Source organism: Anopheles stephensi, chromosome 2 (genome assembly GCF_013141755.1).
Source record: "Anopheles stephensi strain Indian chromosome 2, UCI_ANSTEP_V1.0, whole genome shotgun sequence".
Classification (NCBI taxonomy): Eukaryota; Metazoa; Arthropoda; class Insecta; order Diptera; family Culicidae; genus Anopheles; species Anopheles stephensi.
The window spans coordinates 1,701,285-1,723,258 of record NC_050202.1 but is presented as its reverse complement, the minus strand read 5'-3'; the positions used below and the strand labels follow the sequence as shown (position 1 = coordinate 1,723,258).

Here is a 21,974-nt window from a genome sequence, read left to right as displayed (position 1 = left end):
ATCTACTTGGAAGGGTTGAAATCGAAGAAAACTGGAAGGAAAAAGCAACCCCTCGGGTTTGCCAACCTTCACCAGGCATGCAAAATTATAACGAGAGAAGAAGTGAGCAAAACATTTCACTTACCTTGCTGCTGCACGCGTTCCTTCAAACGACCGCCAAGGGCATGCCTCCGAGGGTCGGCGGAAGAACTCAATGAATCAGCATGAAAATTGAATTGTTTACTGTAAACCCCCTTCTTTCACACCCGCTGCCCGCTTTTCCCTTCACAGCGGTGGGTTACCCGCATCGCAGACGCTGCCGGAGTGTGTGACCCCACGACGGAGCTATAAGTACCGTTGACCGCGCCGTGAATGGAGGTGAACCGCGCTAAGTGAGTGCTGCTTGCTAGAAGGCAATTAAATCAGTTGGAAGTTGAAGTTGAGCATAAACCACATTCGTCGGTGGGAAATTTAAACGGCCACGATCACACAATGAAGTGCAACGAAACGATCGTAACCTTTGCGGTGCTGGCGGTGATGATGTTCGGTGCGTGTGGCGTGTCTGCCGCTAAGGTGAGATTCTGAGTGAGAGTGGGCACCAGTGATCGAAGAATTTTAATTTCAACCCCCTAACTTTTTGCTTCCTCGTATGGGTAGGGTGCTCGGATGGAGGCTGACCAAGTCCGACGCATCCATCAGAACGCTCGTGAGTGTGTGAAGGAGACGGGCATTCTGCCCAAGAACGCATTCCGCGTGCTCAGTGGAGACTTCACCGTCGATACTATGAAGGCAAAGGTTTGTGAAGAAAAGCTGTGAGCTTGTTGACCGATTCGGTGTGATTTACACATATTTTTCATTTCAATAATTAGTGCTTCGTGAAGTGTTTCCTGGATAAGGCTGGCTTCATCGATGATGACGGTGTGATCCAGCAGGATGTCATCCGGGAGAAGCTTACCGTGGGCATCGAGGCGGGCAAGGTGAACGAACTGATCAAGAAGTGCGCTGTGGAGGGAACGGATGCGTGCGACACTGCCTATCAGATGTACAAGTGTTTCTTCAGCAATCACAAGGTGCCAAAGGAACTGTTCCAGATGCGTAAGGGCATTGGTCGGCGAAACTTGCAGCAGTGATAAGCATGGAATGAAGAGGGATAAAGAGAATAGCTTAAGACTGATTGTAGATTCCTAAGTAGCTAGTGAAGAGTTCTAAGTTTTAAGGAAATAAAAGTGAAATTATTATAAAAAATATCAAAATTGTGAAAAATTGTATGGGCACAAACTATTAGAAGCTGTCTTTGTGTTGAAGGCGTCCTCGTGATCAGTTCATTAAATTTTGGAGCCCTCAGGTCTCTTTGGTCCATGTGGAAGGCATAACTAGGACTTTACGAACTAATTTGTCGTCCATCGCTCTCATGAACAGTTTTGAACCTGGTGACAGCAATTAGTTGTCAGATCAAGGCTTCAAAAAACTCTTGATGACTTCTTGGATACCACAGTCCATGTGACAGGGAGAAGAGAGGATCTGATAGGAGTGTCTAATTGCAATATTTCATAAAATTGCGATTGCATACTTTAAGGCACTTTGAACCCTATGCATCATGCTGGTAGATGTCGGAGTATTGCTTAAAAATTGGCAATTCTGATTGGAAGTGTCCCTCGTTGACAGACTCGAACGTAATCAAAAGCTTCATTGCTTTATCTGGAATGAGGTTTCCGGCTCCATACAGGAACTACCAAATGTTCAGGTGGAATAGCACGATAAAATGTAACGAAAATTCATTTCCAATGCATTTTCACTTTTTTCGGTGTTATTCCTTCAGTAGCTAGTGCAAGGCACGAATGGCTGGCTATATCACTCGGAAGTGTTACCCGACCTGGTCGTGTTCGAAGCAACAAAATTGGCATCGACTGTGGAGACGATCGTTTGATACGAGCTTTTCGCGCTATTGAACCGGAATGACAACTATTGCATTCTAAATCCGCTTTTCGTGTGCCATCTTTTCAACGGGGGAGTTTATTTTTCCCATCCACCATGCAAAAGGGGGGGCTTTAACTATCATGATACGAATCGGAGAAGGCAAAAAGAAGTCTCCTGTTCGGCAATTTCATTCTTTCGTTTCACATTTGCAATCCAGTTTCCGGTGGTTTTTGGTGGGCGAATTGATCAAGTGTTCACACCTCTACCTCTTCAAGCGGGAAATGATAAGCGAACGAGTTGCATGAACTGAGTGTGTCGATGGGAGCTTTTTTTTCGGGACAAACACAAAACCCGACAGCGATGAAAAAGTGAGAAAATAGAGTGGTAATAGTGGCAAAAAACGGGGTGACATTACCCCATGCCGAAGCTGCTTGCAGTGGTTGCGGTGGGCACGATGCAGATGTTTTGGTTTGTTATGTTGCTTGAAAATGCGATGCATGACCCATGTGTGTGATGCGAGTTGCAGTTACGGAGGTTTGCTCATTTCTGGTATGAGCCTTTGTGGAGCAGAGAAGGGCTCACATATTGGTTGAAAAGACACTCGCTGGGAGTAGGTTAAAAAACTATTTTACCAGAGAAAAAGCTGCATTGTTTGCAGTGGCAGCCAGGGCTTTTTTGTGCGTTGTTCTCTACTCCCCCGTCCGTGACACCGTACAAGGAACGGAAAGCATCCATGGAACGGAAAGCATATGCAAATGCAGTCACAATACGACACTAACTGTCTATTTTCTGCATACGAGTTGCGATCGGGATGTGAAAATTGGCTACCGAAGGCGCAAGGACGCCGGCTAAAGAAGGCAAGGCGTCTCCATCAACAAAAAGCGCCATGTTTCTTCAATGTGTGTGTGTGTGTGTGTGTTTGGAGGCTAAAAACTTCTTCAACGTTTTCCAAGACAAACATCGTGCAAGATGACAGTCATCAGGCTAAGAGGGAGAGTAGCAAAAAAATAAACGAAGGGAAACCGTATTGTGAATGAATAGTTTCGGTAAAACGTGACTTCCGGTCGACTTTCGTGGATCGTAAAGGAGAGAAGGGAAGGGGAAGGGACAACAAGCGGGCAACTGCATTTAAACTTCATTCGTGCCTGAACACGACCACCGGGACCAGGCACCCGGTGAGTGATTTCGTGATGCAATTGCAGCGAATGCTGGTGCACTAAAAGTTTTGTCAGCGCTGTGCTAGATGTCAAAGTGACAGCTGTCAAAATAATGTACCCTACGGCATAATGTAATTGATTTTTTTGTATGAAACTTTTACTTTATCATGTTTATTTGAGCATATTATGAGGATGATACATCATCATTTGACCACCAAGTAGATAAATATTGAATATACCAGTTATTTTGGAAAATCTTGAAATGAAGCAGAAACATCTAAATATGTGAAATTTAGATTTAAAAAGTTTAAAATCTTGAAACAGGATGGATGGACAGCCACGGGTGAAACCAAATTCAGCAAGCCAAGGCCGAGATGTCTTGAGAGCCAAAGAAATAGTTGAGACGAATAGAATACGAATAGCTAGTTGCTCAAAATGTTCCACATTAAATATGCGATTGTGTCATCGCATTGTGTCAAAAGGAATGCGAATGGTTTATAGTGCAAGGTTCAATTCTTCCAAACTAAATTTTTGAACAGATGCTCTTCATACACATAAAAAGAACTATTCTGGCATAATTCCAGCAGGACAAATATCGATAGGGAAACCCTCTGTCAAGCCCTTTAAACAGTTCCATTCATCGATAAGACACCTGATGGTCGAAAACGGGCGGTCTCCATTTGATCGAGTAAACTGAACTAGACGCCATTTGTATCTTGTAGTGTGCGTCTGGAAGTATGAAGGAATCCGTCTACTTCTGCCAAATTGGAGGCCTGTTGTTAGCCGTAGGGGTGAAAAGCAAACCTGCACCGGTTTCCGGCAACATGGAACAGCTTTTCCGGAAATTGAACCAAGGGAAGGTGAACCGAAGCAGGTATCCCGTTTCCCCGGAAAAGGAGGCCTTTCCCAAGTAGCAAGAAACGCTAAGAAGGAAAAACAAAATCGAAACGCAAGCAAAAAAAAAACAAATCGTTTGTATGTGTGTGTGTGTGTGTGTGTGTGTGTGTGGGAGTACGTGAGACAGGGATAGCTGACGAGCACGAAACGAGGATGAGGGAAGCATCCGTCCAGACAGGAAATGAAAGTTGAAATGAAAAGCGGAAAGCTCGATGACAGGAAGCGCCATGAACATCTGCAATTTATTCAAATTTTATTGCCAACCCCCGTTTCCTGTGTGTACCGCCCCTCCCACTCACCCTGCCCTAAGTTGGGGCCAGAAAAATGAAAACCCTCCGCCGAACCACGGCCGGTCGCGTATTAGCTTTCCCAGAGGTTTTTTCCCCGGTGCGGTCGGGACGTGTTTCCTCGGGGCTTGGCTTGTTTTACTGTTCCGTCGGCTTTCCCGCTGAGAGGAAGGAGGTTGGGGGGGGGGGGGGGGAGTGGTGGCGGGAACTCGTTTTGGCCTTTTGTGTATATCATTCTACACGACCGGTTTGTGAGTTTTTCCCAAACCCTCTGTGTGCGTGTGTGTGTGTGTGTGTGCATGTTTTTATTATTATTTTTCTTTACCCATCTCGCGCACCGTTACTCTTTCGTTTGATTTTGATGTTTTGAGGTTTTTTTTCCGAACATGTTTTTCTTTCTCTCCTTTTTCTGGCTTTTCCTCCGACAATGTACCAGCCCGCCAGAAAAAGAGCAAAAAAAACGGAAAAGAAGAAGAGCTAAGGGAGCTTTTTTTGGGGCTAGCCGTGACCGCTCACAATCCTCTCCAAAATCAACGCTATTTGGTACGTTTTTCTATTTATTTATTTGGCCCCATGGGTGTGTATGAGTGTGTGTGTGTGTTGTTATAAATATTTTTCCAAAAAACAAGTAGGGATCAGTGGGTGGAAGTTTGCTGGGGGACAAAACAGATGCACACACAGCCACACGAGCCAGAGTCAAACGTCACGTGCTGGAGTTTGTTCAAATTGCGCATTGAAAGTTTTATGGGCTTTAGTGTGTGTTGTCTGTTTTCTTTTCAGCTTCAGTCCACTTTCCGCCTGAGGTTATTTACTGCTTGTTACAACCCACAGGGAGAAACGATTAAATACTCATCGCTGACAGAATCGCGACAGGCCATGTCATACCTTACCGGGGTGCCCTGTTTAGAGGATTTTAATGGGCGATAGTATTTCGTTTCAAAATTCAATTGCAACGATCGCGTGTGTCTTGCTGTGGAAATGAACATGAACATGAGCTCATATTTACTGTTATTGAGCACATAAACAATGGTTCTATTGCAGTTGGTGAACTACTTCTGTAACATATGCCCGTTGAATGTTGATTATCTTCTGCATGCACATCAGTCGAATCAGCCCGCCCCAGTCAGGGTCGGTCAGTCGTAAACGCATTCTTTTGCAGTCGATTAAAATGGAAATTGTCCATCATCTTCACGGGCGCTGCTCACGTATTCCGGGCACACCACCGGTATCCGCCCAAGATGCTTGGTATTCGTAATCGAAATCACAAAACCATCGTCGCCGTCGTCACCCTTTTTGGCGCCACTTCGAAGCAAATGCTCCGGTCGTCATGATCACGGTCGTTATTATGTTTCTGCCCTGCTGCTAAGAAAGAAATCGCTCCGTGCTGCGATAAGCAGGACACATACACACACACACACACAAAGAATGGACAAAAAGTCCCTGCTTCTCCAGGACCATGCACAGAAGTAGTGCATTTGCTGGGCGCGATATGATTGTCATGTCCGGTGCACGTTCATGCGATTGGTTTTCGTGTGTGTTTTCGACCATAAACTTTGCCATAAATATGTTGCTCGGGATTTGTGATGAAGTTTTTTTTTCTCGCCGAGGAAACTCTAACCCCTAAATGTAGGCAATGTGGTGCGACGGCGTGGTGGACGATACAAACTGTTGTACTGAGTGGGGTTGGAAGGGTTTGTTGGAAGGGAGCACAAGTTGCACGGTTGCAGTGGACAAGCAATTGATATGGATGAAGTGACGTTGTTCTGTAATGGTCAGCAGTAAGGTGTGGTAGTACATCGGTGCGGAGAAATGTCATCATTTTCAATTGAAACGTCTTGTACAGATATTGGAGCATTAGGACTAGCAATGAGCAGCAATAATTCAAACAGAGCACACAAATTGAATATTTAATTTTAGCTGAAACATTCTTTTAAAATCAATACAACTCTTCGCAGTCTTATCTGTGCCTAAATCTCTACTATCTCTTGCCTCTGATGTGTGTCTTGCTGTGGTAAACATCAGGACGGGTTGATAGAATTTTCGCCAACACTTTTCCCACCTTCGAATCGAAGACGAAGTAGAATAAAACTGTTCCAAATGTGCTTAAGAAAGGAGACGCATCGAAAGTATCCTCAAAGCCTCATGCGTTACCCCTCGGGATCCGATATAAACCGACAGACTCGTACGTTACTGGCAGCACACGGCGGCCATAAACTCACCCGGCAGCGCCAACATTCTGGATCGGTAATGGAAAAATCTTACGTGACCGGAATGGAAGTGGTCGCACGCTGCCGTTCGTCAGTGGACTGTTTTAATATTTACTCACAGCAACCTCCACTCCGTTTCTTGGGAGTCACATAGAATCGTGGAAGCATAGCAGTTCCTGTGAAGTAGAAAAAGTAGAAAGAACGAAAGCAAACACGCTGAAAGCTCCCTGTCGAGACTCAAATTTATGAACTGGCGAGTAAGACGCGAGTGTGTCGTCTTGGTGGCGCGTCCTCCGGTACTTTAAAAGGTGTGGAAAACAGAAAAGAATCGCTTGGAAAGTTATTATAAAACTTATGATGACACACACCATACACCGAGTTGGAACTGGTAAATTGTTTGTGTTTAGAGGAATCCTCTCACCAGCACGGAACGTGAGCCTGGTCCGGTGCGAATCGGTGAACCTGGTGAAATTTCTACAATCATACTCCATTTTGCGATTTTGATAAACGGAGTTGCAGCGATTTTTTCAATTATCTGATCGCTCCTGACTCACTTTCGATTCTTGAGGTGTCTTTATCGGTGTTGAAAATTGGAGAAATTCCCACTAAAAAGAGGATTGATATTTTAACGCTTTTCGTGTCAGCAACTTTTCACGTTCGACACGCTTTCGGCAGCACGTGTACTGGTATCGAGAATGGGAAAGTCTTCTCACACACCCGAACGAAAAGCAAATACACTTTCAATAACAATAATTTAATTTAACCGTGCTATTTGCTGAATTTTAATCTCCGTTTCCGTTCCGGGGAAGTTGTTGCACGTTGGGACGATGTGTTTTTTTATCCCGAACGTGTACGAGTGTGTGTGAGTGACTGTAACCTAGAGAAATTGAAAAGGACGAAGGCGCAACCATATCACTGACAGCACTTGTCGGGGACGCGCTGCTCGTTCAGCATTCATCAGCAGTACGAGAGAAAGCTAATCAAGTGAATGTGAATAAATTTCATGCTTTTCGGTTCGCTGACGGTTGCTGGCAGCGCGTAACCGGAGCATACGAGTCATCGAACTATTTCGGCTTGGGTAGGGTTCTTGAGAAGAATGAAGAGTTTTGTAAATTTCGCTTGATTTTTTCACACAAAATTATCATTGTGTACCGCGGGTTGCATAGCTTTAGGCTACATTCGTTAAATAAAGAAAAATAAAATACTGCGCCTAAAAGTATGCAATTTACATATCATTTTCAAGTAGATGTAGCAGTTTCTGACAGCTTGAAGGTCAAAACAATCATTTTATAATGAATTAATCATTCTTTAACCGGCATGCTAAAACAGGAAGAAACAGCAGGAAGACGCTTATTAGCATTCTCTCGGGAAAACGGTTCAATAAAGCTAAAGTAAAGCCGCATAAATTGAACCTGGCGAGTGGTTAATTGTAGTTGATTAAGTGGTACAGGCTCTAACGAATGCAGCAGCGAAACCATAAAACAAACAATGAAAAGCTGACATTTTCCGCACACGACAAACGACTTAACAAACGAGCAAAATGGGCAGCAAAAGGTAGGCCCCGAGCGGCTAGATTGGTGACACGAGAATTGTACATTAAATTGTAATTTGCAACGTGAGGGAAAACAGAGTGCGAAAGAGAGCGAGGGAGGAGGGAGAGAAAAGTATAAAAATAAAATCGTTTCATTTAGCACAATTTGCTGTGCCAAACTCCGATCCACACTCCATTTTCCAAAAATTAAGAGTATCAAAATTGAGCCAGAACAAAAAGAAAAATCAAACACACACCGTGCATTGCGGTCAAGCGAAACGTTTAGCGCGCGGAAGCCAAATGGTTTAAAGATTTGTTTTGTGAGTTTATTTTCTGTTGATATCGCGATTTTTGCGGCCACACACCACGAGCCACACCGGGTTTTCGGTTTATCTTGTTGCAGACGGCGGCTGCATTCGTATCTATTTATTTGTGTGCAGCTTTTTTCCCTTCCTCGAGGCTAGATTATGATACATTAGCAAAGATAGGAGGGTAAATGGCGAGCGTACGGGAAAAAAAAGTGGCATCGATGATTTATTCGCACCGCGCTCTGGCAGGGTGTTGGCGTTGGACGCACATTAGTTGCCATTAAAGTTACATTTGCAGCAGTTGAGCGCAGTTAATGGAGGCTGTCGATGCGAATGCTAATGGGATTTGTGTGCAGGACGCTAATTGGTAGTAAGGGTAGATGAGTGTGGTAGATTGAAGTAAATAAATTGCTTAATCTTGCTGAAAATACTGTCGAAATAAAGCTACCGGCCGCGTACTAGTCGCTAGAATAAAGGAGAGAAACCCTGCACCATGACGGTACACTGTCATCCATTTTCATAATGGATAACGAATGGCTAATATCGTTGCACTAAGCGCGTTGGTAAGAATGCATTCAACCTTTAGCTTTCCCACCGTTTCCTTTCGCGATTCTGACAGCAATTTCGGAGCAAAACATGACGCCATGACGGTGCTGCATGTACCAGACGGCTGGTTGTATGCGATGAAAGATCGATTTGGCACAGTTGTGCAGTCGCTGGAGAAGATTGTCCGTTGGTACTCGTGAGTTTTGCTTTATGGAGGAGCAGCAGCATTTAATCATATTTCCTACAAGCTGGAGAGTGCATCGTCTTGTTGCATGTGTTTTATTGCCGTGGGAAATAAAAAGGAAGCACCCAGCCGACAGCCATGCTAACGGTGATGGAAGATATGAAGCGAATTGCATACTTTCAGGCAAATTCAGGCAAACTGTTTGATTGGGATGCTCACAAATATTTAGAAAAGGGTGGTATATTTTACAAAAAAATAAATAGTATGACCAAGACAGAGATGGTTCTTTATAGCCTTTGCCACAGAACAATAAATTTATTTGAAATTAAAAAATAAAATTGTGGGCACTGAAAGCACAGCAAATTGAGCATAACTTCGGAAACGTTAACCAAGTGTTGTCGACATCGCGATCCAAACTTCAAAATGGATGGCTTTATCATCGTGTGTTCTCTGTGAGTTTCATAGCGATACGTGTAGAATCTAGCACTTTGCGTGCAGATTCTGGCCAAAAAAAGGATATTAACGACCGAACAAAATCACAATATCGTAATGCATCGTAAACGTCTCGCCCATCGGGAGTAAAAAATCCTCAAACGTACGTGTTCGAGGAAAAAGGTTATGTGAAGTGTCACAACAATTCATCGTGCCAGGGCGCCACTGGCAGCAATACATTTCAAATTGTGTTCCTGGAAAAGCTACCCCCGGACTACGCCGTCGGTTGTTTTTGAAAGTCATCCGAGACACAACAAGAGCCGAGCGCTAGACGAGTGTGGGTTCAAATGCAAAGAAAAGCCCACCCGTCTCACTCGTACCTCGACACGAACCGATCCAATATTGCTTGACAAAATATTTATGACTTCAGGCTGGTAGCCTAGCTTATGGGTTGGCGAACTTTGGGAGTGAAAAAGATCACTGCGCTCGACCGTTTAGTGGCACGTGTGAGCTAATGGGTGTAGTATTTCTTCGTGCGGGAGGAAAACTTACAACCCCCTGTCGAGCTTTTTCTCGAAAAGCGTCGGTTTTCTTACGCCTTTGTGTCTGGGACATGTGTTGGGGGTTGTTTGGGAAAATATTGTTTCTCGATTTACCTGTAGTTTAATATCTTGTTGCCCGTTTCTCGTAACAGGTGGGGATGTATTAATCTGTAGGTTGATGTTACATTTTTTTTTTATTCAAATATAAACAAAACGCACCTGAGAGCCCACGTCCAGAAAGCTGGTTTGCACAGTGTTTTCATATTTTCCGGCGTGAGTTTTCATCCTTCAAACAGTCGAATGTAAACAGCTCCATGATATCGCTTCCATCAGAAAGATTAGCCTCCTCCGTCGAGAGACAGACCGGAGCGAGATGTAGTGGGATCTTGAGTAGTACGAGCAAGTTGGACGATGTTTGCGCTCGTGCAATGATTACAATATTTGATTTCCGCTGGAAAAACTAACCTGAAACCCTTGTGTTGTTGTGTGGGTTTGAAATTACGGTACGGGAGCTTCGAGAAACCTGTTTGCAAACGATAGAGTAAGGAAGGTTTTCTGTTTGCATATGACGAGGTTAGACCCAGGCCAAGAACATCAGCCATCCTCCCGATGAGCAGGGAGGTTGTTGTTTTTAAAATCGAACATAATTTCCAAGATAGAGAAAGGTAAATAAGGTATCGTTTACATGCGCAGGCAACGCACAAGGATTAAATAACTCTGGTTCAGTTTACTGGCGGAGTTTATTAGATTTGCATCTCTCAGAACCGGCTGTAAACATTCTTAGTGCGTGAGACACGCTTCTGTGTATTTTTTAATGAAAAAATCTGAAAAACAACCCGGTAAAGTGGTTGTGTCATGCAGATTGCATACTTTGAGGCAATTTTACAGATATCAATTTGAGGCCTTTAGTTAAAAATTACCAAAAAAGCAATTTTTTTAGTTTGAAAAATATTTAGGTCATACTCTATCGATACTTTTTTCCTTAAAGTTATGCAAAATGCAATACAAAATTTTTCTCTTAAGTTTATTGGTATTGAGAGTAAAAACGTATAAATATACATACAACAAGTGTCCTTCGGCATTTACCGAACATCAAAGTAAGATCTTCTTGAAGTATAACCAAGAAACCGTAAAGCTAGCACCAATCGGCCTCGGTTCGCTCTGTTAAAATCGAGCGAGCAATTCTGTCCCGAGGGATCAGAGGGCCTACTTTTGCCGCAGAACGCTCAGGGTCCAGTGCAGTTTGATCCCGGTCCGGGGGTTTGCTCCTAATGCGATCAGACAGAGTGCAATGTCCAAAACCGCAGGTAGGCAATCTCGTCCCGTCTTCCGTCGGGGCATGTGGCACCGGCACCCGGCACACTGCGGCAAGCAGTGTGCGCCATGAATCATGCTGCCCGGTAAGACCCAAAGGTTTACCAACAGTTGTCCTAGTCGAGGTGTCTCGATGCAGCAGTTTTGCTGCTTCTTGCTAAAGGACCAGTTTGTGCGAGTGTGTGGTGCATGTATCGTATGTATATATTGAAATTTTTACTCGTTCACCTGCAACATAACCTATTTTACGTGTTGCAGGTGCCAGGAACAGGAACCCGCTTTTTATTTCCTTCTTCCCGAAGGACACTCGCTGTGTCTCTCTTGCTCTCGCTAGAGTTTGTGCCGAGTTCCACAGGAATTATGGTGCCGACACGAAAGCCGGGCGAGCTTGCTAGTGGAGTTCAGGCTGCACACATGGGGACAAGAAAATATAGTTTCATAAATAAGTTTTATAATTTTATCGTTTAAGTTGATCGTATAAATTCCGGCGTTTCCGATACTGGTTGGAAACCAGTTGATGAAAGCACTCGAGGGAGACCTTCCTGTAGGTATGACTATACTTTGACGCGCTATACACAGTTGGAACTCTATGTGACACTATTTCTGAGGCCAGTTTAATGGCATGGGCATTTTTCTTAGGGGTGAATCATCTCAAAATAAACCTTCTGATAGTGTCATGTTCGTATTCTCTACAACTTTCCATAAAGTCTTTAGGGAAATATCAATACGAGGTAGATAAATTCGCGACGTTCACCTTCACTGCCACCATTCACTGTACGTTGGTAGAAGAAACTCTTCACCAAGAGATGACCCGCATAACAGTACGTCAATAAAAAGGAGAGCACATCAACGACCGGCATCGTCTCAGCAGCTCGAACCGAATACGCTAACTCCCCATTTGTGATCCATTACCGAAGGCAGCCAGGCGTGAAGATGACTCATTTCCGATTCCATCCATTCAACCTTCATCGCCACCCAACGAAATGCGTTACTTCCGCCGCATTTAATTGGCAACGGCCGGCTTTCAGGACGCCGGCAACACAATCACGAAAACTCCCGAGTGCCGATTTGTGGCTGAATCCGGCAGCATCGGGATCGCTAGTCAAGATTAGAGAAAACCCGCAGGAATTCCACCAAATGCCGGGGTTGATAAATTTGCCGCCCCATGTTTACAGTGACGTTTATGCGTCGGTTTGCTTCTTTCTTGAGCGGTCGGCGAAAAAGCGTCCCCTCGGCAACCACCCCCCCACTGCCGAGGCAAAAACACTCGCTCATTGTTTACTTCTTCCGGAAAGTTTGCGATTCATTAAATTTTCACTTCTGATGAATTGCAAATACTCATTAAAATCGGAGTCTTTTGTTTTGCTGTCAGTGTCACTTTGGCGCAGTTTGCCGGCACGCCGTTTTTGCTTTCCATTTTGGGACGTGGCCAAGGACGTGCCGGACGGGACGGACTAGAGGGCCCCGAGGGATTGCATGCCATTCGTCACGGACTTACGCCGATGATGGATCGCGCGAGTCTGTGTGCTAGTCACTTGTGGAGGAAGGACTTTTTTCTTAATGGTGCTTTGATCCTTGGATGTTGTTAGTCGTGTACAAATGTTTAGTTTAGCGGGATGGAAGGTGTTGGTATTTTGTGTTCAGTTTCACACATTGTAATTTGTGTTCGGTTGTTGGAAATTAATAAAAGGAAGAGATCGAATCAAGAATGGTGTAGTGCAAATTGCATACATTTGTCGCGTGAATTGCTTCATTTGAAGACTTACCCCCAAAAGTATGCAAAATAGCGCATATGAGCTCTTTCATATTTTTATTGTAATTTTTAAGAAGTGGAGTTTTAACTTGTAACACCCTTAAACTGTAATTCCCGGGTTATTCTAGCGTTAAGCTAATGCATTCTAAAAATCATCCCTGTCATCAACCTTGCATCAGCATGTCCTGTTTAAAATTCTTTCTTCGCTCGCTTCTAGCAGCATTATACATTGTATGTTGTTATGTTTTCGATTGTCATCCAAAGGTGTACTGCTTCCCGTAGCTTCACGCCACGAAACGTGCCGCGCATCGGTAATGGACCATTTTCCATTACACGCACAGGAGGTCTCGAGCAATTGAAGACATCGGCATTACTATCACTTCCGCTTCCGGGGCTACCTGCGCGGAAACGCGGATGTTTGCGCGACACGCAATAAACCTCAATTCGATGGCGAATTTATGCTTATCATGTTGTTACGACCTTCCCCCGGTCCTCCCTGTTTCTCCTCTCGTGCGAAGCGAGGTGACGCGCCGTAGACATTGAGTTAGATTAATGAAGTGAGGATGGCGCTCTTCGCCGTGGTGTCGTATTTTTACACGTTATCTTCGGTTTCTTGAGAGAAGTGTGACAAACACAACAAAGACAAAGACCAGAAAAAACACACACACACAGAGTGAAATATGCGATCCACTTTGGCTTTTCCGCACAGTTTTACTCGCCCGCTTATCGTGTGCCAGGAAGCTCTGATAGGTTTTTTCTTGTTCTCCATCACCAGCACGGCAGGTTACACCGTACAAGATCATAACCATGATATGTCTTCCTCATTACCGAAACCAGGAACCGCGCTCACGTCAGCACAATGCGTCCTTCGTCCTTTGTCCTTCGCTGTCGAGCCGCTGCGTGGAGTCGATGCCGGTTGGCCATGGCCGTTATTTACGCCGTATTATTTCATCAGGATTTTGTTTATCTTTCCGGTTGGTGCGTAATGTGGCACCGAACGGCACAGTGGCTAGAGGTTGGTGGTGCAATATTTTTTTTCTGTTCTTCCCTCTTCCAGGATTCCAGGATGTCCTTGCACGGGAACAATGTGTTGTTTAGCGCCACTTCTTCGATTGCAAGGGGAAACGGTTGGGGTTGCGATTGTTATTTTCCGTTGTATAGGCAATTTGTATCAGGGTAGGCTTAGATTTTATTTCGCTTCGCCTACTTAAAAAGCGTCCAAGCGCGAGCCGCGCGAAGGTGTGGCGTTTGCGGTGTGATGGGAGTTTCGGTTGGAGCTTTGCCGCAAAAACCTTCCCGAGACGAAACGCGAAGCCAATTAACGGACGGAAGTTGCTGATTATGTTATGCGCTTGTTATGTTATGCGTAAGGTGCACAGGGACAAGACACAGCACGGGGCAAGTGGGCACAAGTTTAATGGCTTAGCTGACGCACGCTACAAATTGAGCAAAAGTTTCCGCTTCTTGTATAGAGTTTGCCTGGAGGATGGGAAATAGAGTGGGGTTGGATAATGAGTGATAAAGTTTCGAAGATTGATTTCTTTGTTCTGTTCGATTATGATGGAAAATCGGTGCAGGGACAATGCCGCGAGTCGGAACAATGAGGACTGCATGCAAAACCATTTCTTTTGAATAAGAGGAGTTCGTGAAGGAGCATTTGAGGAGCTTGAATGAATGTATTCTTTCTAAATTGGAGTTGTTGTTTTTTGTTGATTTGTTTCCCTTTTCGGTGCATAAGCAATATTCTCACGCATTGCCCTTTCAAACTTGTGTTTACGGCTCCTAAAAGTATGCAATGCTTTTCAGCTTTATTTCATAGTTTATTGGGTTTTGTTGATTTTGCACAATTATTATTCTCTTTAAAGATTAGTCCTTGAATCAGCCAAAATGTATGCAATGCGGAACACAAATAGCGAAGCTCTCCTGTTATAATGTGTTTTGGAGCGTTTTACTTAAAGTACGCCAGAAAGTATGCAATGCTCATTTCGCCCCCATATATTTAGAATCCAACATCTTTATTTTCGTTCTTTTGCTTTTCTATTGAATAATGAACTTTGATTTAAAAACCGAAGCAATAAAAAATTTCATTCAACCCAGGTATATTCAATTCTCTTCCAACGTTGTTTTTAAATTTTTGCATCAACGTCAACATGACAGACATTCGATTATTTTCTACAAAATTTTAAACATAATCTCTTTCCCGCATTACCTGAACCTGTTTAACGGGCGAATGAAGTGGCACCTGTTCCCCCTTAGCTGGACGGGTGTTTTAATTTGATAATCAATGATAAACCGATGTCAGCAGGTGGGCCAGTACCGGAACTAGCCCAACGAACTGGTGTTGTGATATTGTAATTTTCTAAGGGAAGCAATTTTTCTCCACTCACTGTACACTGTACTGTGGAAAACGAAACGAGGGGACAATAGCAAACAAACGAAAAAAAAATGAAACGTCCTCGCAAGCTACCCAACTGTGATAATGATCACATTATCCCTAAATCAATCACTCCCGGCTGGCAGGTTACAGGAAGGCTGCTGCTTAAAGTTAAATTGGAAACTCGACGATTTTACGCCGTTGATTTGATGTGTGTGCGCTGCTTGCGGGTCCCAGGAAGGACCTAATTTCCATGGCCCTAGCAGTGCATCGCACCAAAACTATTCCATTCATCCCATCCAATTAATTTCCCCCATTAATTGTCGATACAAATTGTGGCGCATTAATCTTGGGTGTGGCGTGGCCGAACATCACCGTCGAGGTTGTTGGGTGGAACAGGTTTGGAGATTAGCGAGCTGAAGTGGAAAGGATTTTAAAGTCAAGGAACTCGTGCGTCACCCCTTTTTCCGCCGGGGATTTTCCAAAATAAGTAGGGGAAATCGTACAGCGCAGCAGGAAGGAGGAAAGGAGAGATGCAATGCACACACACACACATGAGGTGACGTGAGATGTAATCAGAACAAACACATGCTACAACTTCCTTGTTTACCGACAGGAGATCTACCCGGTCATGAGACGGTTGATTTTCGATGCCATTACTCGAAAGGGCACTTTAAACGGATGGATCAGGAAATGAAAAACAGTGCTTAAGTTGTTCCTCAAATAGAAGCGTCGCTTTTGACGATCTAATGGAAGCAAAGAAGGGTACGCATTGTTGAATACTGTATGAGCTCTTGGAGTTCCCGAAGGATTGCCCGAGGACGTATTGCGCAGCACCGCATTTGCCCTTTAATCGAGGTGGTTTTCCTTCTGCAGCAGCGTTGTGCTAAAACGTATCCCAAGAAGCCAATAGCGCGGCGAACCATGAGCATAAAGAAAGGAAGATTTTTGTTGTGTTGTAAAATAAATACACGCTTCGTGTGTACATGCTCACAACTTCCCGCCACAGGAAAAGCGAAAGGAAAACCCATGGGTGTGGGGAAAACGCTCAATAGAGTGAATCAACAATGGAATTAATGAGAGTGCACGCACCATAAAAGTAAACGAAACGTACAGTTTGGGATGGGTCAGGATGGCCAATGGTGCTGAAATCCATGGGTGAGCTCCTCGGAAGCGATAAAAACTTTTTCCCGAGAATTGAATTCTGAAGTGGAGTGAAGGATTTTCGTTTTTTTTTCGAATTATTCCGATTGCTCAGGCACATTTGCTCTTGTTTCCTTCCTCGGCTACCGGTTTGTTGATTACCGTTGACCGACCATTTTATAGGGTGGACTAAGCGCTATGAACAATCTGGGGGAGAAATGGGTGGTTTTCTTTGTGGGGAGGACGAGGGGTAGAAGAGCGTGGAGTGGTGGTTTGGTTAATCCCCATTTGTTGTATTGTTTTTACGGACGGGAAATTCTTTTCACTTAACACATCACCAGGGAAATGAGCATGCGGGAAAAGCAGGACATTAAAGAAAAGTTCGCTGCAGGGTTCGCTCGTTGCTCGTATTTTCTTTTTCAGGACATTTTACTTAATTTTCCCAGTAAGAGACAAAACGTTTATCATTACTTTAAGAAGAAAAATAATTACTTGAACTAAGAAACCTTTTTTTAAAGAGATTTTAGAAATATACCAAGAAACTCTGCACTTCCAGGGAAATTCGCTCATCTTATAGCTGTGCGTAAAGCAAATGGAGAGTAAAATTAAATTTGCTTTTTTGAAGATAATTTTCCCACCATCCCATCGCAGCCGTATCCCTTCAGCGGTGGACGTTTTACCGAGCCCATTGTGTGCGGCCATGCCTGCCAAATGTTTGCGATAACGTTTAAAGCAATTACATTATGTGCGACCTCTCCACCCACTCGGATCGATGAAGCATCCACACACACACACACACACAGAGCGGAAATGAGCGTTTGTATGATTAAAGGTACACATCGAGGTTTTTCCCTATCACTATCACCGTCGTAGCATCAAAAGGACCGTATCAGGGCCAGCGACAGTGAGCCGGTGAGAAGCGGAACACAAACAGCATTTTCGCTATCCGCCACTCGCCTTTCGGTTTGTTTGTTTCACTTTAGTAAAATCAATATTTACCTTGCTCTCTTGTTCTAGGAGTGAAAAATTTACATTATTCATTAGAGAAAACCGAAAAGCCTGACGACTGCCGCCGCCGACGACGACGACGACGACGACTACTATTGCTGCTGTTCTACTGGTGTTAGATATCACCAGTCACCTGTGTGTGGGGCAGAGGACGGGCAGAAGCGACCGAGGAACCAGGAAGAAGGGCTTGGATTTCCAATTTCCTTACAAACGGAGAATGCCGCTGAAGGACATGTGTACGACTGATTTGTTTCTTGGCAATTTAATTGGAAATTTTAATCGCCTGTGCCTCTTGAAGTGACGGCGGTGGGAATGGTTGGTAGAGTGAGATTTACTTGATACCATTCTTTCGGTTCACGTGTGAGGGTTTCGTGATCTAGGAAAGTGGAACCGGATTTGTGTTCTAATTAAATGGGCTGTTGAACAATAGCTACAGCAAGTGTTTGCCAAGCGTAATTGTAGAAGTGTTGTATGATTTATTTCTGAATTCTGATATTTGGACGGTTTGCGATAATGTTTTCAAGCAAGAGGTTAGATTTAAGTAAAAAGGGCTCTAACGCTATGAGAGAGGAAACAAGGATAAAAGTTCAAGTAATCAATAGAGCTAACTCTATACTATAACTCTCTCTTAATAGAAGGGCGATATGATATAGTAATGAAAATAACTCGTTTGTTGACCTAAATTAATGTAAAATCCCAACTGAATACATCTCACAAATCCAGCTCAAACATCTTCAAAAACAAACTCCATTTGCTTGCTGATTTACATTCGAATCCATTTTTAGCTCCAGATCCCTAACAAGAGTTATGATTAGGTTCGCCATCCTACGCTATCCGCATTTTCCCGGAGCGCTTGAACGGTGGTTGAAAATCCTCCCAAATTTGCCCACTCTTGATGGGAACAAAGAGCCAAAAAAAAGAAACCAAAATGCCTCCCAAAAGTGGATCTTTTGTTCCCCATTTAGCCTGCTCGAGGTCGCGGTAGCTTGGGAAAGCTGTGCGAAAGAAACTCGCACAAGTCTGAAGTGGAAATCCAATTTGATTTATTGGCAAAACATCGGTTCGGTCGCAGCTCGCCTTACAATTTTTCAATAAATTCTACAGGACGGTTCGGCTACACGCACCCAGACTTTGGCCATTCAATCATTTCGGTTGGTTAAATTCGTTGCAGTGGCAGAACTTTGATGGACCTGGTCGAACGCTGGTGGACTTTTTAGGCAAGGTTTTTTTTCTCTCCTGTACTCCCCCGTGTGGAAATCGAAAACTCACCGAGCGTGGTCAGCCACGGTGAAAGGCATCTTTCATCAATCTTCAAGTTTTGTGGGTTCCGTTCGATCGACAAACGTTTTTCCAACGCGATATCGCGTGCGTTTTCTTTTTTTGTCATTTTTTTCTCGTTCCCTTTTTCGTCCTTCGGGTCTTCGTTCCACAAATTTCTGGGAATTGTTCGTTCGTCCAGCCCACGTCCAGCGGTGACGGTGAAAGCGATTCCATCTGGAGCATTAAATAATGTATGCTTATTTACTTACACATCCACCAGTCGGCTGGCCAGAGTGGTCGTTCAAAGTACCGTTCTTGGAAATGTAGTGTAATAGGATGAGAAAAAAGTCCTGTCCTGCTCTCGGTGAGCAACGGGGAAAAAATCCACCAACACACACAAATAATCATGAGCCCGATGAGGGAAAAACTTTCGAACGCACACATCTCAAATCGAACCGGCCATTTTCTACTCGAACCATTTTTACGATCGACCGAGATAACTTGTTCGAAGGCACAACGGTTTAATCCGCCATATGGTAAAGAACCGGAACGGTTTGCAAACTGCACATGGAAAAGCTAAGAAGCGAAACTGGAAGGAAAACGGCAAGGCAGCGTTGAATATTCATCATCCAGTGTGCTTGAGTGCCTGAGTAGGAGCCAAACCACAGTGCAATGCCGGCTCCAAATCTCATGCACCTCAATCAGATTGATTTGTTTTGATAGATCTCGTGGGTTTGGTGGGATTTTAGTGTTCGAGCTGTTCGAACTGGTGTGAGTGCTGTTCCGGAAGAAGCAAAAATTTTCTTTGCATGATGTGTTCGTGTTTGGTCTTTTTTCTTGTGTTGAATAAAATGTACTGAAAAAGGAGTTGATGGGAATGGTGCAGCAAATAGAATAATTCATGTGTGAACGTACTTAGCAAAGTAATCGCATTTATCCTTATTTTTGAAAAAAATGTAAAACTCATAAAGTGAATAAAAAATGAGTAGTGGAAGTTAAAAATGATAGTAAGTGATTCTCTGAATCAACTAAAATTAAAAAGGAAAAACATAGACACAAAAAAAGAAATGAAGGATAGTAAAGCATAGAGACAGAATAAAAAGAAGACTGAAAACAAAAAGAAGAGGAGTGAAATGAAATAGAGTAACACTAATAATAAAAAAATAAAGGAACGAATATGAAAATAAAGTAGAAAAGGGAAACATAGAAAATAAAAAGGAAAACCAACAAAAGAATTTTCCTAGTCGAACATAATGATACAATACGGCGACTGACCGTAACAACAAATAAATAAATAAAATAATGATAAACTACTCAAAAGTGCACGAGATAAACATTAACGAGGAAAAGAGCTACTTTATACTTACAAAAGAATTTATTAATGTAAGTTATCTACCACTTACGCTAAAACAGCTGATCCAGCTGTTGGAAAATGCTTCGCTTGCCCATTTTTATCGCACCACCCAGATCGAACCCACTTGCCATTGAATATCTCCCGCTCGGGAGAGAGACCCAAAAAAAACCCTCGGCAAGTGCGACGAAACATGTATCTGCATAACGCGAACGACGTAGAAGAAAAACACGGAAAAAACGAGGACAAAATGGGAGGAAAACTTAAGCACACAAAACTAACGGTGGGCAACAATTTCTTACACACTCGAAGCAGTGCATCGCTGCCGGTGAATGCTGTGCAATATTGAAAAGTTTGTTCCACTTCCGGGCGCGAGCCCTTTCCCCCGGATTCTCCCCCAATCCCCAGTCCTGGACAGTGCTTTCCTTTGAAGACTGCTGCTCGGTTGGTACCGCTGAAGCCCGCAGATTGGCTGTAAAAGTGGCTCCAGTTGGCTAAGGAATAAAAAGTGAATCCCGCTTCTGACACTGGCACACGATTCCGGAAGCCAACGAGGCGCTTTTTTTTGCCCCGCAGCGCAGCGGAGTGGTAGAAACCTACACCAAAGGAAACGAAAAGCTTCTGGGCCGACGGGACGGATGCGATGTTAAGTGAACCAGATGGTCCACAGTGCCAGCGGGATGCAAATAAACGGGATGCAGCGAAGAAAAGCGAGGTGTTAAGAATGGGATCCGAGGCTAGCGAAAGCCGAAGGACTTGTAGAGCTAGGCTACCGGTTACAACTAGCAGCAGCAAAAGAAGAGAAGAGGTCTTCCGTCTTCCGCCGATTGCAAACCATAAGAAAACTAAAGCGAAATGCATAATTCAAAAGTTTTTCCTACATTTCCTACCGCTGCCGGTGCTTTGTTGCAGCGACGCTCTCGCCCGTCGCCCGTCTGTTGAACGATGCAATCGAGTTTTTCCTTTGGCCGTTGGTGCTTCGCAGGCGTGTGGGCTGCTTTTGTTGCGAGCATGAAAAGGAGACACGGTTAAAAGCTTCAACGTTTGCTGCATCGTTCGTTCGGGAGCTTTTCACAACGCCTTGGAAGCGTAAACTTTGATGGAATTTGTACACAGCTGCGTTTTTGTTGATGTTTGGCGCGCATCGTCCGCACCCGGTTCCGGTTTCACTTATCTGTGTGCCATTGAGTAAGGCAATTTTCATCATTTGCAGCAGTAAATGCGATGCTTTCGGGTGGATGTGAGGTGTAAGTTTATCGATACAAAACACACTAATGAAGTTTCTGTCAAATGCACGAAATGAAGCGCTTACATCGTTGCTGCTAGCTGGAAGGTTCGATGAAGTGTAGCTGGTGCAGTCTAGGAATTATTGTTCGAAAGGCGTTCAGTAAATTTATCATGTTTGGATAAATCGATTACGATTGATTATTGCACACTTTTGTGCGTTCTTCGCAACTACTTAAAGCTTTGTGGATTTTTAAGCCGGGTTGATTTGTTTTAAAATGATTTTTTTTTTATTCATAAAGAACGGCCTGGCCGTATTGCTATTTTAAATTTTATTATTTTATTTTAATTTTTTAATTTTAATTTTTTAATTTTTAAAAATGATATTTGCAAAGAAAATGATTGTTGCAGACTTGATGGCGGTTTTCAATGCATCCCGAGCATAGCATTTCATTAAATTACTGGTAAAAATCGATTACAAGGCAAATGAGCAGCAGCGAAAGTCTTTATACGATCAAGAAGAAGATGTTTCAGACGATAGAAGATGCGAAATAAACCTT

At 43.7% G+C, this 21,974-nt stretch overlaps 1 protein-coding gene across 1 annotated transcript; it reads left to right on the top strand.

The window, feature by feature from the left end:
- The first annotated feature begins 320 nt into the window (after window positions 1–320).
- LOC118504874 (general odorant-binding protein 56d-like) lies at window positions 321–1,224 on the top strand. Its single transcript, XM_036039925.1, has 3 exons — window positions 321–552; window positions 637–774; window positions 849–1,224. Exons 1-3 carry the CDS (start codon window positions 472–474, stop codon window positions 1,107–1,109), a joined length of 480 nt encoding a protein of 159 aa, XP_035895818.1. The 5' UTR covers window positions 321–471; the 3' UTR covers window positions 1,110–1,224.
- The last annotated feature ends 20,750 nt before the right edge of the window (window positions 1,225–21,974 follow it).

What these genes read in the sequence shown, in the direction of transcription:
- LOC118504874 (XM_036039925.1), top strand. Translation starts at nt 472, where the DNA reads ATGAAGTGCAACGAAACGATCGTAACCTTTGCGGTGCTGGCGGTGATG. An exon ending in GTGGCGTGTCTGCCGCTAAG is followed by an intron (nt 553 to 636) that starts GTGAGATTCTGA and finishes TCGTATGGGTAG; the next exon opens with GGTGCTCGGATGGAGGCTGA. An exon ending in TCGATACTATGAAGGCAAAG is followed by an intron (nt 775 to 848) that starts GTTTGTGAAGAA and finishes TTCAATAATTAG; the next exon opens with TGCTTCGTGAAGTGTTTCCT.